This window comes from Crotalus tigris, unplaced genomic scaffold, assembly GCF_016545835.1.
Source record: "Crotalus tigris isolate CLP2741 ecotype Arizona unplaced genomic scaffold, ASM1654583v1 scf7180000020899.430614, whole genome shotgun sequence".
Lineage (NCBI taxonomy): Eukaryota > Metazoa > Chordata > Lepidosauria > Squamata > Viperidae > Crotalus > Crotalus tigris.
In genome coordinates, this window is record NW_024098244.1 from 286,426 (window position 1) to 302,814 (window position 16,389).

At 40.6% G+C, this 16,389-nt stretch overlaps 1 protein-coding gene across 17 annotated transcripts in view; it reads right to left on the bottom strand.

Moving 5' to 3' along the window:
* DNM2 (dynamin 2) overlaps positions 1-14,793 on the bottom strand; it is a 190,766-nt gene extending 175,973 nt beyond the window's left edge. For 8 of the 17 annotated variants that reach the window (XM_039368693.1, XM_039368692.1, XM_039368690.1 and 5 more), the window contains exon 1: positions 14,509-14,792. In XM_039368693.1, coding sequence (XP_039224627.1) covers positions 14,509-14,669 — 161 coding nt within the window. In that variant the 5' untranslated portion in view covers positions 14,670-14,792. Of the gene's footprint in view, positions 1-14,508 lie in introns of all 17 variants that reach the window. The other 9 variants (XM_039368694.1, XM_039368685.1, XM_039368689.1 and 6 more) reach the window with 3 other exon arrangements.
* Between the last annotated feature and the right edge of the window lie 1,596 nt (positions 14,794-16,389).

Sequence of the window (16,389 nt, forward strand, 5' to 3'; positions counted from 1 at the left end):
CTACTTAGTAGAACCTACTTTTGAAGAACAAACTGCATTGAAATTTGGACTTTAACTGATATATATCTGGATAAAGTGACGAGTGGACGTTTTGGAAATATTGGATATATAGAAGAAGAAGAGGTGACATTTGGTGGATCGGTGGATATATTAAATTGAGACAGAGAAAAAAAAGGCTGATGCAATATTGTAGCACTCATATACAAGCAGTGACTAAGCTACAAGTAGAAAAGGGGTATCAGGCAATGTATTAAAAGTAATGAAGTAAATGAATTGTATTAACGAAATAGAAATAAGCATAATTGTGTAATTGAACTAAATAAGAAGAAAGTAATTATAGTATTGTAAAGAAATATAGACAGGTGATTATTCAAATAAGAGTAATAGTGAATGAAATTAAGAGTGGTGATAATACTTAGAGAATAGAATAAGTATATGCATCATGTGTAGTGCTATAGAAATATATATAAGAGGTGTTTAGAGTATTATAAATTGTACTAGATAAACAGTGGGATAAGGAAAGGTACAACTCTACTTGTAATTTTACTTTTCAAGGTTAATCCTAAGAATAACGTTCTCTAAAGGTATTATAGTCATATATATTGATACATAATTAGAAATATTATATATATATATATATATATATATATATATATATATATATATATATATACTCTTTACTATCTATATTATATATACATTTGCATATTTAAGCTTAGACTATATAGATTGAAAACTAACTTGATCAACAAAAATAACTTGCCATAAATTGGTATATGCAAAAGTGGAGAAATATTATTCAAATAATAAAAATGACAAGTACCGCAACAACAACTAAAGTCGGCAAAAAAACAGTTACAAATCCCACACCTATAATGGCCTCTCCTACAGGTCAAAGAATGATAGCGACCATGTTGGGGAAAGAAAAAGAAAAAGCAGAATTGGCAATGAACCCACAGAGCATGCAGATAACTCTACAAATGATTCAGGAAACAATGATGATGACCCAAGAGGCAATAGCAAACAATCATGAAGAAACGAAAACATATCACAAAGAAATTAAGAATGATATTGGAGAAATGAGAGATGAAATTTAAAACATGAATAAGATAGGCAATATACAACAAACAATGATGGAAAATGAACAAAGAATCCAAAAAGTCGAAACAAAAATGGAGCATGTTGATAGCAAAATAGAATGAGCGTTGGCTTACCTGAATGCCTTTTCTCAGCATGATGAAGAAGAATCCACCAATGGGTTGTCTCAGTCCTTCTGCCCAATCAGACCAAGTTGTCAAGTTGTCACGCCTCCTCATTATCTGGGGACCTCCCAGTTTTCATCGACGGGCGAAGCCATTGACAACAGTACAACGTGATGACTCTCAAGCAGGTAGTAATGATAACTAACAGAACAATCATCCCACCTGGACCTGACTGACTTCTACATAGGGAGGGCGTGGATTCTTCTTCATCATGCTGAGAAAAGGCGTTCAGGTAAGCCAACGCTCATTCTCCAGCATGATGTCAGAAGAATCCACCAATGGGACGTACCAAAGCTTCTCGAGTCCCTAAGGGTGGGAGTCAGTAAGGGCCGGGCCCCCAGATGGTGTGATTACTTGTTGTAGGATACGTCTACCAAAGGCGGCCTTAGCCGAAGCAAATTTGTCTAAACGGTAATGTCTAATGAATGGAGATGGCGACGACCATGTCGCTGCCCTGCATATGTCCTCAATGGACGCCTGTGTTGCCCATGCCGCAGTTGTAGCAGCACTGCGGGTAGAGTGAGCCGTCACATGAGGAGGAACTGGTAAGGCCAGAGAGACATAAGCGCTTGAAATACAGGCCCTTATCCACCTCCCTATGGTGGAAGCTGAAACCTTTTGCCCCATAGACGAAGGCTGAAAGGACACAAATAGGGTTTCCGACTTACGGAAGGGCTTAGTGCGCTTGATATAACATCGCAAGGCCCTCCTTACGTCCAAAGTGTGCCAGCGTTGTTCTAATTCATATGATGGGTGAGGGCAAAAATTTGGGAGGATAACCTCCTGTGCCCTATGGAAAACCGTGTTAACCTTTGGAATAAATGGTCAAGCCTGAGAACTACCCTATCCTCGTGGAACGTGCATAGGTCTTTTCTAACTGACAAGGCCGCTAACTCTGAAATGCGCCTGGCCGAGGTAATGGCAATGAGAAAGAAGACCTTGAATGACAAATGTCGTAATGAGCACATTTTGAGTGGTTCAAAAGGAGAAAATGTTAGAGCTTGAAGCACTCGGGGTAGGTCCCAGGAGGGATACCTGTGAATTACAGGCGGTCTGGTATTTGAGACCCCTTTAAGAAAAGCCCGAATGGCTGGATGTCTTGATAAGGAGCCTGAGGAGTCCCATGACAAAATTGAGGACAGGGCTGCTAACTGTCTGCACAAAGTGTTGGGTGCCAACCCCTTGTTGACGCCCTCTATTAAATATTCCAGAACCCTGGGAATCGTCACCTGTGATAGACTTACGTGTTTCTTATCACACCATTGACAGAAATGCTTTCACGTATGGTCATAAAGCCGGTTCGTTGCCGGTCTCCTGGCCGCCTGTATCATAGCAATCACCTCCACTGAGTAAGATTCCCTGGTTAGGGTGCGGCGTTCAGTGCCAGGCGGTCAGTTGAAGCCATTGTGGATCTGGATGTTGTAGATCTCCACTTATCAGCCTTATTTGGCTGTCGGGAATCCTCCATGGAGCTGAAAATGAAAGACTCGCCAGATCCGCAAACCATGGCCTCCTGGGCCAGTAAGGGGCGATGAAGATCACCTCCGCTTGTTCCTCCAGGAGCTTCCTGATTGCTGCAGGAAGTAGAGGCAATGGGGGGAAGGCATACAATAGGCCTTTTGGCCACCTGCTGCGAAGCGCATCCGTTACCTCTGCTCCCCGAGAAGGGAACCGGGAAAGGAATCTGGGAAGCTGAGCGTTCTCCGGGGTGGCAAACAGGTCCATGATCGGCCTGCCGAATTTGGCTGATATCTCCCTGAAGATATCTGGATGAAGCATCCACTCCGAATGATCTATTGTCGACCTGCTGAGGAAATATGCCTGTCGATTTGCCTCCCCCGAAATGTGTTCAGCTCTGATGGAGAGCAGGTGTTTCTCTGCCCAGGTGCCCAATGCTCGGGCTTCTGTCATGAGGGATTTCGACCGTGTGCCCCCCTGCTGGTTCACGTGGGCCTTTGCAGCCACGTTGTCTGTTCGAATCAGTACATGCTGGCCCCTGACTTCTGTGTGGAATTTTTGAAGAGCTAGATAAATCGCTCTGAGCTCCAACCAATTTATGTTGTGTTTGAGATCTGCTTGCGACCACCGACCCTGAGCTATCCGGGATTGGAGATGAGCCCCCCAGCCGAAGAGACTGGCGTCCGTGATCACCTGAAGGCGGTTGGGTTCTTTGAACAGGTCCCTTTGCTGACGGCCGATGAAGTCCACCAGCCAAGGGAAAACCATACTTGATGGGGAACCCGAAGCCGTCTGTTGGACGTACTGGTATGCTGTCTTTGGTATAGGAGAAGAAACCACTGAAGCTCCTGGGTATGTAGCCGAGCCCACGGCACGATTGCTATACATGAGATCTGTTTGCCCAGGAGCTGAGAAAGCGTGGCTAATGCCACAGTTCTGTCCCTGAGTACCTTGGGAGCCAAGTCCCTGATGCTCCTGCGTCTCTCCTCTGACAGGTACACATGACACGATTCCGTGTCTATTACTGCTCCCAGATGAAGCAGACGGGTAGATGGATTCATCTGGCTCTTTTTGAAGTTGATCAGGAAGCCGTGAACCTGAAGAGTCTGTATAGTGAGGGTCAAATCCGAATGGGCGGCTAAGACTGACGGGGACTGGATCAGGATATCGTCCAGGTAGCACTGGACCCTGACTGGGACGAGCCGCAAGTGAGCCGCCAACACTGCCAGGATTTTGGTAAAGACCTGGGGGCTGAAGAGAGGCCGAAAGGAAGGGCTCTGTACTGGAAATGGCAGTTGAGATAGCAGAATCTTAAGTACCCGCGATGAGCTGGGAGAATAGGGATGTGGAGGTATGCCTCCTTCAGATCTATGGATGTTAATAAATCTCCCCGCCTGATACTGGTTAGGATGGAGTGCAGTGTTTGCATTTTGAACTGTTTGTAATGAAGGTGCAGATTCAATCCCTTGAGATCGAGGATTGCTCTCCATCCCCCCGAAGACTTTGGGACTACAAACAGGATTGAGTAATATCCCTGCCCCACCTGGCTTGGGGGAACCTCCTCTATCGCCTTGATGGCTAGTAGATGCTGTATAGCATCCTCCATGAGTCCCCTCTTTACTGGGTTTCTCATGGCTGGGCAAGACTCAAAGTGATTGAATGGAACGGATTTGAACTCCAGGGACAGGCCTTCCCTTATGGTACGCAACACCCAGGAGTCTGTGGTCGTGTTTTCCCACTGGCTAGTAAAGTGAGTGAGCCTGCCACCAATGGGGGGATTTCCCTCCGAGTCATTTACCTCGGCGGAAGGATCGACCCCCTCGGCTACGAAAGGAATGTTTGGGTTGTGGCTGGTACCTGGACCTGTCTCTATAACCTGTCCTGTCCAGTGAGCGCTCCTGTTTGGGAGCGACCGGTCAGTACGGTTGTGCCGACTCTGTTGGTCTCCCTGCCCGAAAGGGCTGCCGGCGATTGTAAGGGGTGAACCGTCTTGTGGACCTCTTTGCCACGTGGGAGATCACCTTTTGCTTCTGTTTATTTTCAACTAAGTACAGCGTTAGTGCATCCCCAAATAATTTGCCACCTTTGAAAGGGGCTGTGGCCACACGCCACTTATGCTTACTTTCGGCTCTCCAATTCTTTAGCCACAGGAGTCTCCTAGCCACCACGTTGGAAGCCATAGCCCGGGCTGAATGTTTGGCTGAATACAGAGAGGCATCGGCCATGTATTCAGATGTGGTAAGTATTTTTGTTAGGTCCTGATGCATTCTAGTTTCCTCAAGTGGGATTCTATCCTGCAGCTGACGCAGCCAGGTGATAGAGATTCTTGCAAAGAAGGAAGTGGCCGTCGCTGCCTTCACAGCCCAGGCAGATGCCAAGTGTGCTTTGCGTAAGGCCATTTCAGATTTTTTATCCTCTGCCTTAAGGGCGTCGGATACATCAGCTGGAAGGCTGGCAGTGGAGAATAGCGCTGCCAGCGATTCATCCACTTTTGGGACCTCTAGTAGGTCTCCGAATGCCTTAGGCATGTCTACCATTTTGCGCTCAGACACGCTCTGTGACGGCTGGGCTGCTGGTGATTCCCACTGATCCTGCACATTTTGGAAGAACGACTGTGGACAAGGGATATGGAGGTGCGTGTCTACAGGCACAGCAAACAAAGGATTGGTTTCCTGATCGGAGGAAGGCTGAGGGATTGGTACCGACTGAGGGGAAAGCTTACTTGCCTCGCACGCTCTGCGTAACAAAGCCAGAAATAGCGAAGCATTAAAAAGCTCTGCCATGGCTTGGGATTCTTAAGATGGTTCCTCGCAATCCGACCAACCGTCCTTGCCTCCCCCGTAATCTGAAACATCCGGGTCCGAATCAGGGGATTGGGAGGGAGAGACCATACCTGATTGATCCAGTGGAGGCCTCACAGCAGTTGTTGGTGCCGAAGAAGAGGATGGTCCTGGAACGGAGGGGGGTTGTTAATGAATCACTGATGCCATGGCTTGGCACACTGCCTGTGATATCCACATTTGGAGCTGGTCGGAGACGGACTGCTCTAGCGGAAGCCTTAACCCCGCAGCAGGTGGTGTGCTGGCAGCAGTGGGTGCTGCAGATGAACCTGGCAAGGCAAAGTTCTCCCCAAACATGGGTGGGCCTACCTGACCAAGAGTCCGAGTTGGGACCTGTTGATACCCCGTCTCCGGCGACCATACTCTGGATGTGGATGGTTGAGGCTCTCCCCTGTCCGGTGGTACAGAGGTCGGCAATGTGAGACCTCCTTCAGCAGACAAGTGTTGGGCCTGGGAGAATTGCTTCTCCAGGGCTCTGTGGATGCATTCAGCCAGTTTGTCGCTCGCCGCACCAGCTTTCCTGCCATGCTTAGACTTAGATCTCGCCTTACCTGATGGAGGCTCGGGTGTTGGCTCGGTTGAGGCGGGAATGACGTCCATGTCCAAGGAACGTGGCTCAGAAGGGTCTGCCATTTCCATCAAAATCAACCCAAAGTTGCCTTTGGCCTGATTTGTTCTGCAAGGGACGTCAGAGGCCCCCGCGGGGGACTGACCTACGTGGATTGGGTGGAGAAGAATCACACGTGTCCCACAGTAGTAGTAGTGGCGATGGTCAGGATGCTGGAACAGCCACCAGATGCAGAAGGGCAGACAGGCAATATGGCGACCAGGCTGAAGAACCAGAGCTGCTGTTGGTACCACACTCTTGCTCACAGGTGTCTAGACCAGGTGATGGCTGAAACTAAGACTCAGATGAAGGAGTCAGCAATTTTGTTAATCAATCTAGTTTAATACAATTAACATTTGTAGTTCACCCCCGTTATTGCATTCAATTTAGATTTTTTTTATTTTATTTTTTTATTATTATTTTATTTTTATTTTTTTTATTTTTAAATTCAAAATGGCGACTGCCAGGGGGATTGAGCCTCCAAATGGCGGCTCTGTGAACGTTCCCTTGGAGGGAATAACAGGAGGGAGGGGGGGTAAAGAAGGGGGTGTGAGGGATAGAATTAATGCTGCAGTGCAAGGGACCAGTGAGTGCCACAAACGAGGTTAATTGGAATCTGCTAATTGACCCAGTGCATGAAGCAGGGGATTGCGCCTAACAGCCGTTAGGCGCAAAAGGTTTTACCACGAGGCTCCTAATGCTTCTGCAGTGGCTTTAAGTGATTGTAAGGCAACCATTGGGCTTTCCCTTGTTGCAGCAATAATAAAGTGTTTAGAAGTGAGATTAGGCCTTTTGAAATTCAAATGGTGGCTGCTAAGAGTCCCTAGCCGAGCCCGGCCAGGGAGAAGCCACGAGGCTGCAAAAATGAAAGCAGTAAGAAAAGGAACTACGCACGTGAAACTGAGATCTTTCAACAACACCTTTGAAATGCGTACACGTTAAACCTACCCCCCCCCCACTGTGTAGGGCGAGGTTGTTTGCTGATTCAGCAGGATACTGAATCCTTGGAAAGTTTTAACCTAACCCTGAGGAGGGGAATGCATCAAATCCTTACAGAGGGGAAACAAAACTCTCACTAAGCTGCTAAACTCTTTTAAAGAATCCACCAATGAGTAAATTTTCTATCAGACCTGCTCCAACGTAGAGAGAGTCAAGAAATCACATCTGTAATGGGCGAAGACCAAGAAGAAAACTGGGAGGTCCCCAGATAATGAGGAGGCATGACAACTTGACAACTTGGTCTGATTGGGCAGGAGGACTGAGACAACCCATTGGTGGATTCTTCTGACAACATGCTGGAGAAAGGATGGTACAGAAATCTGAGCAGGTAAATAGGGAGTTGACTGAATCAATTGCTTTTTTGGAAATGAATAAAGCTTCGTTCTTTCTAAGATTCCAAAATATTGTGGAGGAAAAGGAAGAAGATTTGGGAGAGAAGATGGCGGAGATGTTGGCGGAGATAATAGGCAAGGAAAAACAGGAAGTAAGAAGAGACATAGACAAAATATATATACAAATTATGCATGAAGGCATAAATTGGCGAGAGAGGTCCATATAAGGTTTACTAGAAGATCAATAAGGGATGAAATATATAAAAAAACAAGAGATGAACCAATAATATATAAGGGTAAAGAAATAATTGTATTAAAACAAATACCACGTAGTATACGAAACCAGAGACGAGAATACCAATTTCTAACGACCCAATTAATTAAATATAAAGTTATGTTTCGATGGTTAATACCTGAAGGCATATTTCTAACTTGGCAGGAAAAAAAATATAAGATAGATACACTTGAAAAAGTGCAGGACTTTTATGAACGTTACTTTATACAGGGAGAAGAACAAGAAAGTAGGGAAGAGTCGGAGAGTAAAAGTCAAGATGAAGAAGTATTAGAGGAAGTCGAACGAGAGAGAGAAATACAAAAGATACAAGAAAGAGAAAGGTTAGAAAGAGAAGGAGCAAAAGGAAGAGTAATAGAGACAAGAAACATAAAGAAAATAGACCAAGTAAAAAATGGGAGATGCAATTAAGCTCTTCTCTGTAAACATTAATGGATTAAATATACCAAGAAAAAGAGCACAAATGTTTAACAAATTAAGGAAATTGGATGCAGATGTGATATGTCTTCAGGAAGTTCATATAAAAAAGGATTATAGAAAATTACTAGAGAATGTAAAATTAGGAACACTATACACAACCTTAGCACAAAACAAGAAAGGAGGAATTGCTATATATGTCAAAGAAAAAATAAAATCAATATATTCGGATGAAGAGGGGAGAATTTTAATGTTGGAAATAAAATTAGAGCAAAAACAAATTTTATTAATGGCAGTATATGCACCAAATAATAATCAACAAGATTTTTTTAAAAAGGTACATAAGAAACTAGTGGATTTGGATTATGAAAATATTTGTATGATTGGGGATCTAAATGCAATAGTTGATGTTAAGAAAGATTATAAGAGTAGTAAAAAGAATAATAATAAGAAAAATATATTACCAAAATCATTCTTTGACATGGTAACGAACTCAATCTTCAGGATATATGGAGAGAGACACACAGATCAGACAAACAATATACGTTCTATTCGTATTCACATCAGTCTTGGTCTAGGACAGGGGTAGTCAACCTTTTTATACCTACCGCCCACTTTTGTATCTCTGTTAGTAGTAAAATTTTCCAACCTCCCATTGGTTCCACAGTAATGGTGATTTATAAAGTAGGGAAGTAACTTTATTTTATAAAATTTATAAAGCAGAGTTACAGCAAGTTAAAGCATATAATAATAATTACTTACCAAATACTTTATGTCGTACTTTCGCTAAGTTTGGCAGAATAAATCTTTATAAAACAACTTACTGTAGTTAAACCTATCTTTTTATTTATACTTTGCATAAATAGAAGCATGAAGTCTGATGAAATTGCATTTAATTAATTAAATTATTAATGAGATCCCTGAGGCTGATGCTGCGAAACTAAATACTGGATATCTGGCTCAATTTTTGTAAGGAACAAACGAAGGTCTCTTTTTTCAGAAATATTCAGGCAGTTTCTTTGGTCATAATATGATTAACAGCACTAAAGCCTGATTCCACAAAATATGAGGTAGGGAAAGGTATCAATAAACTGAATATCATTTTCCACATATTTGGATATAAGACAGGCATTTTTTTACTTTGCCATAGGTTTTCATATCCACCACTATCGAATTTATGTTTACTTTTTTCATCATATCTAATTTCTAACAGTTCTTCTTGGTAAGTTGTACCAGCCTCTTCAATATTTGCGGTAAAAGGATTTTTCATCCAGTCATACACCTTCAATTTCAAAATATCTTCAAATTGTTTTTCAATGTCCAATTTAAGTTCATTGAGGAGGCTACTGAATCTGTCAATATCCTCTGGAGTTACATCATCTTTTATAGACGATAATTCAGGAAACTGATGAAATTCTCCCTTCAATAGATTATAATTAAGTAGTTCAAGTTTGTCAATAAATAATGACACAATACTTTGGCAACCTATAAGAGTTTTATTAGCTCCTTGAAGCTGCAAATTGACATCATGAAATCTCTTGAAAATATCTGCCAAATAAAAGGCATCATTCTTTACTATTTTTAACTGTTCACACAGATTGGTCTCATTATTACTTTCAAAAACTTGTATGACACTATCATATAATGCTACAAAACGAGCCAAAGATGTACCCTTTAACAGCCAACAAACTTCTGTGTGTGCAAAAGTAACGTAATAAAATCTTCATTATTGTCCTGGCAAAGCTGTCAAAATATTCTTTGCATTGCATATCATTTTTTGCATTGGATTTGATCTTGTTTATGGCTCAAATTATTATAGTTAATGATGAATGGAGACTTGTACTTAGATATTTTCCTACAAGATGTTGTCTGTGCACCACACAATGAATACATAAAATATTTGGCACTTCTTCCTTCAAATAAGCAACAAATCCACAATAGCGACCTACCATTGATGGTGCTCCATCAGTAGCGCATGCAACAATATTATTCAAATATTATTTGTATTATTTGTATTATTTTTTGTAAAGTATGATTTCACAGTATTAAATATAGATAATCCTCTTGTATCTGTAATGAGATTTATTGCGAATAGCATTTCTTCTCGTAATGTATTGTTTTCATCAAAATAACATACATATGCCATTAATAAAGCATTATTATCTGCAGTGGTAGACTCATCCAATTGCATGGAAAATGAAAACTTTTGGAGAATACTTATCAGGTTTTTTTCAACATTAACTGCCATTTTTTCAATTTGTCGCTTTACTGTGCTATCGCTTAGGGGCAACGTTTTTAAAATTTCAGGTATATCCTGATGCATTACTGTTGAGATAAATTCTTTTATAGAGGGTATTATTACAGTTTCTCCAATATTATAGCTTTTACCACTTTTTGCAATTAATTGTGAAATGCAATAAGTGGTAATTAATCCATCTTCATTCGCTGCATGTTGTTTCTTAAATGATGCAATGATTGTTGAACGATTTTGAAATTTTTTATCAAAATATTTTTCCTGAAAATATTCAATGGGCTTGTCCTTATCATTTGGATGGTTTGTAGAAGGACTTGGCTTCATTGCTTCATTGGATAATGTTTTATGACACAATAAACACATTGGATCTTGTTTATTTACAACAGATTCTATGAAACCCATTTTCAGATACTCTGGCAAATAGCCACGAGCATATTTCTTTTTTTGAGACATGGACTCACAATATTTTGTTTGAAGCTGTAGGCAAGTGCTCACTCTCACAAATCTAACTGCGTACTGACCAGTGCGACCGCAAACAAAAGAGCCTGCACCATGTATCATCGTCTGCGCATGCCTCTTGCGCATCGTGGATTGGGTTTGGGGGGTGCTGGCTATCAGCTCTGCTTGTCTGTTACAGCTGGGCGGTGTGGGGGGAGATGCGCGAGCTATTCTGAGATGAGGCTTTTTTGTTTGCGGTCGCACTATAGCGCCATTTAGTTTCACTTACATAACATGAACTAAACCTATGTGTGGATGATACAAATAGTATATTTTCAGAAATTTAAATTGTCACAGGGAATTTTATGAAAACCTAATGAAAATGTTTTCATTCATGGCTTATAAATTAATAAAAGAAAAAGGCAAAAGAACAATAGACCAATAACTGCAATAGAATTAGAAATAGCATTGAAAAAACAAAAAAACAACAAATCACCAGACCCAGATGGAATTCCGGTCGAGTTTTATAAAAATACACAAGAGTCACTACAATGGATAATGTTGGAGATTTACAATGAGGTGTTGGAAGAGGCGAAGATACCGACAACATGGACTGAAGCAATCATCACCCTCATCCCTAAGGAAGACTCAGACCTACAACAAATTCAAAATTATAGACCGATTTCTTTACTGAATACAGATTATAAGACATTTACAACAATAGCAGAAAGGATAAAGAAAATTTTGAATAATTATATTCACCCAGATCAAAATGGATTTTTACCAGGACGACAAATAAAAAATAACATGAGGATAATACTGAATACTTTAGAATTTTACGAAGTCCATCCTGAAAGATAAGCTACGCTGGTTTTTCTTGATGCCCATAAGGCATTTGATAATTTGAATTGGAATTTTATTATAACACAATTGTACTATATGGATTTTGGGACAAAATTTGGAAAGATGGTTGAGAAAATATATACTAAACCAACAGCTAGGGTAATTATAAATGAGGAAATGACAGAAAAAATTGATATAACCAAAGGAGTAAGACAAGGATGCTCACTTTCCCCTCTTCTATTTATTTTATCATTAGAAATACTCCTTACAAAAATCAGAGAGGACCAAGAAATAAAGGGTTTAAAAATTAAAAAGGAAGAATATAAGGTTCAGGCCTTCGCTGATGATTTGGTATTTATTTTGGAAGATCCATTAGAAACTGGCTTTAAATTGATTAAAAAAATAGAAGAATTTGGTGAGGTAGCCGGACTTAAGATTAATAGGAATAAATCCAAATTAATAACCAAAAATCTTACAAAGGCACAGGAAAGGGAACTGGAAGATAAAACAAAGATAAGTATAACCAAGAAAATAAAATACTTAGGGATCTGGCTTACAGCGAAATGCTCCTCGATTAAGGAGGACAATTATGATAAAATACTACACCAGATAAAAAAAGATTTAGAAAATTGGGAAAATTTGCAAATTTCATTTTTAGGGAGAACCGCTACGGTCAAAATGAATGTATTGCCAAAAATATTATTTCTGTTCCAGGTTATTCCAATAAAATTAGGGAAAACATTCTTTCAAGAATTAAATAAATTGATTACTAAATTTATATGGCAAAGGAAAAAACCCAGGATTAAATTAAAACTTTTGCAAGACACGAAAGATAAAGGGGGATTGGCGTTACCAGAGTGGGAAATATACTACGAAGCATCAAGCTTAACTTGGCTAAAAGATTGGATGGATTTGAAAAATACTAGAGTCTTAACAATAGAAGGACATGATTTGCAAGCAGGGTGGCATGCATTCCTATGGGACGAAAAACATAAAATACACAGATATTTTCAAAGACACATAGTTAGGAATGCATTGCTACAGACTTGGGAAAAAAATAAAACAAAAACATTATACAAGAATTCCAATGTGGTTATCCCCAACAGAAGCTCTGAAATACCCAAACCTATTGGATATAAATAAGATAATTAGATACAAGGAATTAGTAAATGAACAGGGAAATTTGAAAACAAAACAAGAATTGGAACAAGACATTGGCAGAGAGATTGATTGGTGGACATTTACACAAATTCAATCTAAATATACAGAGGACAAAAAATTATATAAAATCCAAAAAGAGCCGCAAGAATTGGATAAAATTATACATGGAACAGAAATAAAATTAATTAGCAATTTATACAAATACCTATTGAGATATAAAATGGAAGACGAGGTTGTCAAAGACACAATGATTAGATGGGCAAAAAATTTCGGATATAATATAGAATTGGAGAAATGGGAAAAAATATGGGAAATAAATATAAAATTGACTATGTCGGCGGCATTCAAGGAAAACCAGTTGAAAATGTTTTACAGATGGCATCTTCCACCTGCAAAGCTTGCCAAGATGTTCCAGAATAATTCGCCAACATGTTGGAAATGTAAAAAAGTACATGGAACATATCATCTATGGTGGACATGCCCAGTCGCAAAAAAATACTGGTATACAATAAGAAAATGGATCCAAGAAATAATAGCCCAACCTGTAGATTGGAAACCAGAGATCTTTTTGCTGGGTATTTTAAATAGAAAATATAGTAAAGAAATATAGTACTTAATTTTACATATAATAACGGCGGCAAGACTAGCATATGCACAATGCTGGAAAAATGAGAATATACCATCAGAGGAAGAAGTAATAAGAAAAATCCTGGACTGTGCTGAGATGGACAAATTAACAAAAGAGATAAAAGAAAAGGAAGACACAGAGTATTATATAGTATGGAACAAGGTGTATGTCTGGTTGGAGACTAGAAATAAAAGAGAATAAATATGGAAAGGTCAAAAGTGAAAATATGTGTACAATAATGTATAATAATAATATGAATTATTCTTAGTAAGAAATAGAACATGAAGGAAGGAAAATGTAAATAAGAAATAATGGGGCTATAAGGACAAATATTTAAAGAAGAATAAGGGGGAAATGTAAATATTAGATTATTGTTACGTAATTGCTGTAAAAAAAAAGGAGAAGTATATATTGTGTGTGTATGTGTGTTATGTTTTGCTTTGTTTTGTTTTGTCTTGTTGGTTAAAAATAAAAATTTATTTAAAAAAATGACAATAAAGGTTATTTTATCTCTTTGAACACCATCCTACCATTTACCCCAAAGACAGACGGCGGGGACTCCTCGGACAGCTGCCTCCCCATAACCTGTCAATAAGGTTGGGAAAGAAAACATCACCCCACCTCACTATTCACAAGTCACACCTGACAACCCACACAGAAACAAACCTCTGTTCGAGACCGCTACTTCTGGGATCTCTGTGCGCTTCTTGCTCAGCTAACGCAACTAGCGTAACCGGAACGTTCATGGAATAAGATATGTTTTGGCGAAGGAAGCTATTCACAGAGAGCGGTTACACCAAGGCCACCGCTCTAATGGTGGCTATTTCCGAAATCATCGCATGAGACGTGCGTGACGTTCTCAGAAGGCATTTCCGCAAACTCCGTCGGCTACTGTAAGCCGGCCGGGTCAAAAGACTCCTTCGGCATTTTGCCCCCTCTTCTGTCCGCATTCCCTTCGTTACAACAGCTCGACTTACCGTCCAACGAAGTTCTCGAGGACCGAGCTCTTCCCCGCGCTCTGACCACCCACCACAGCGATTTGTGGCAGGTCGAGGTGGCAGCTTTGTCCAATAGAGCTGAAAGCATCTTGTAGCTTGTTCACCAGCGGAATCAACTCTTCCATTCCTCGGTTGCCCATAGCAACGACCTGGGGGGGATAAATCCCCCCACACTCCTCCGCTTCCGTTCACAGCCCCAGGCAATAACCCACAAACTTCCCCTTTGGATTCTTCTCATCCGGTCTCAGCGACGCCCGTTTGCTCTTCGGCCCGCCTTAAATCTGTCAATCACCATTACTATTGCTAATAAAAGCTGTCATTTCCCTTTCAAAGCCAATAGTGAAGGAGAATTTAGCAGGATCCCATAATGATAGGATGATATTTATCTATTATGTCTGTTTCCAGTCAGCATTTTAATAGGACAAATTCCGTGTCATTCGACAGATTCTCGGCCAATAGTAGCTTTACGAGCACAAGGAATAGTATAACCCTGCCTTCCTCCTTTCGCTTCTTTGTTGTTTTTTAATTTGGAAAGCGACCTGTCTATCTCTTTAAAACAACGAATCATTAAAACAAGGGACACGCCGCCCTTCTAGTTTCTTTCGCTCTTTATTGGACAATATTTCTATCACATAAGGGAAATGGCCAATCATTTTAGTCTAATTTACTTTTCACAGAGTATTTAGCTGAAATGACTTGCGTTGCCTTATATTCTATTGCTCTTTATATTACAAATTATTGCCGTTTGATCCTAGAAAGAGTGCAGAGAAGGACAATCTAACGAAGAGAAAGATTAGGGGTAATGTAGCAGTCTTCCAATATTTAAGTGGCTGTCAAAGAGAGGAGGGGGTCAACTTTTTTTCCAGTGAGCAAGACAAGAAGCATCGGATGGAAACTTAACAAAGAGAGATAGATCCATTTCTTCAATTAAGGAGAAATTTCCTGACAATTAGAACACTCGGTGCAACGGCTTGCCTCCAGAAGTTGTGGGGGCCCATCACTGAACTTTTTAAAGAAGAGATTGGACAGCGATTTGTCTGAAATGGTATAAGGTCTCCTACTTGAGCAGAGGGTTTGACCAGAAGACCTCCAAGGTCCATTCCAACTCTATTATTCTGCATTCTGTATTCTGATTAATATTAAAATTGCAGTCTTGCATATGCCTATCTTTAGGAACCTGACAACTTTTGTTGAAGTGTTTGGAAAAATATTCATCCTATCATTTGACTTTATAATAGGACAAGCCTCCAATAATGACGATAACTGGAATTAACAGAGATAGTTTCATTAGATACCTCCCAGAAGTGGGGGATTACAGTAAACTGTAAGCAATTTCTCCTTGTTAGGTCAAGCTGATTCTAGCTAGAATAAAAATCTCATGGTTATCCAAGAGCCAAGCCATAAATGACTTTCTAGATCTAAATTGGCCTTGAGCACTGATGATGTTACCTATTTTTGGTAATGGAATATCTGTAAGAAAACAACCAAGCTCAGAGAGCACCAAAGACCTCTTAAAATCAGCCTTTTAAATTGTATCTGGAAGCCAGTCAAGATCTATGGCAGGGCTGGAAGCACAGGTTCAATATGCGCCCACTGCAACATCACTGGCATCAGCCTGAAGGATGAAGGGGGTGTTGGAGTCTGGGTGTTTCAGCACTGGCTCCACTGCAAACTAGTACTTAAGCTTTTCAAATGCAGTCTGGCATTTCATAGACCATTTAAGCAGCTGGCTGGGTTTGGGTTTCTCTTTCCCTTTTGTCTTTAGCAGGTTGGTGATGGGGAGGACTATCTGGACAAATGAGGGGATGAACTGGGGGTAAAAGTTTGCAAATCCCAGGATTTGTAGTTGCTTCTAGGTGT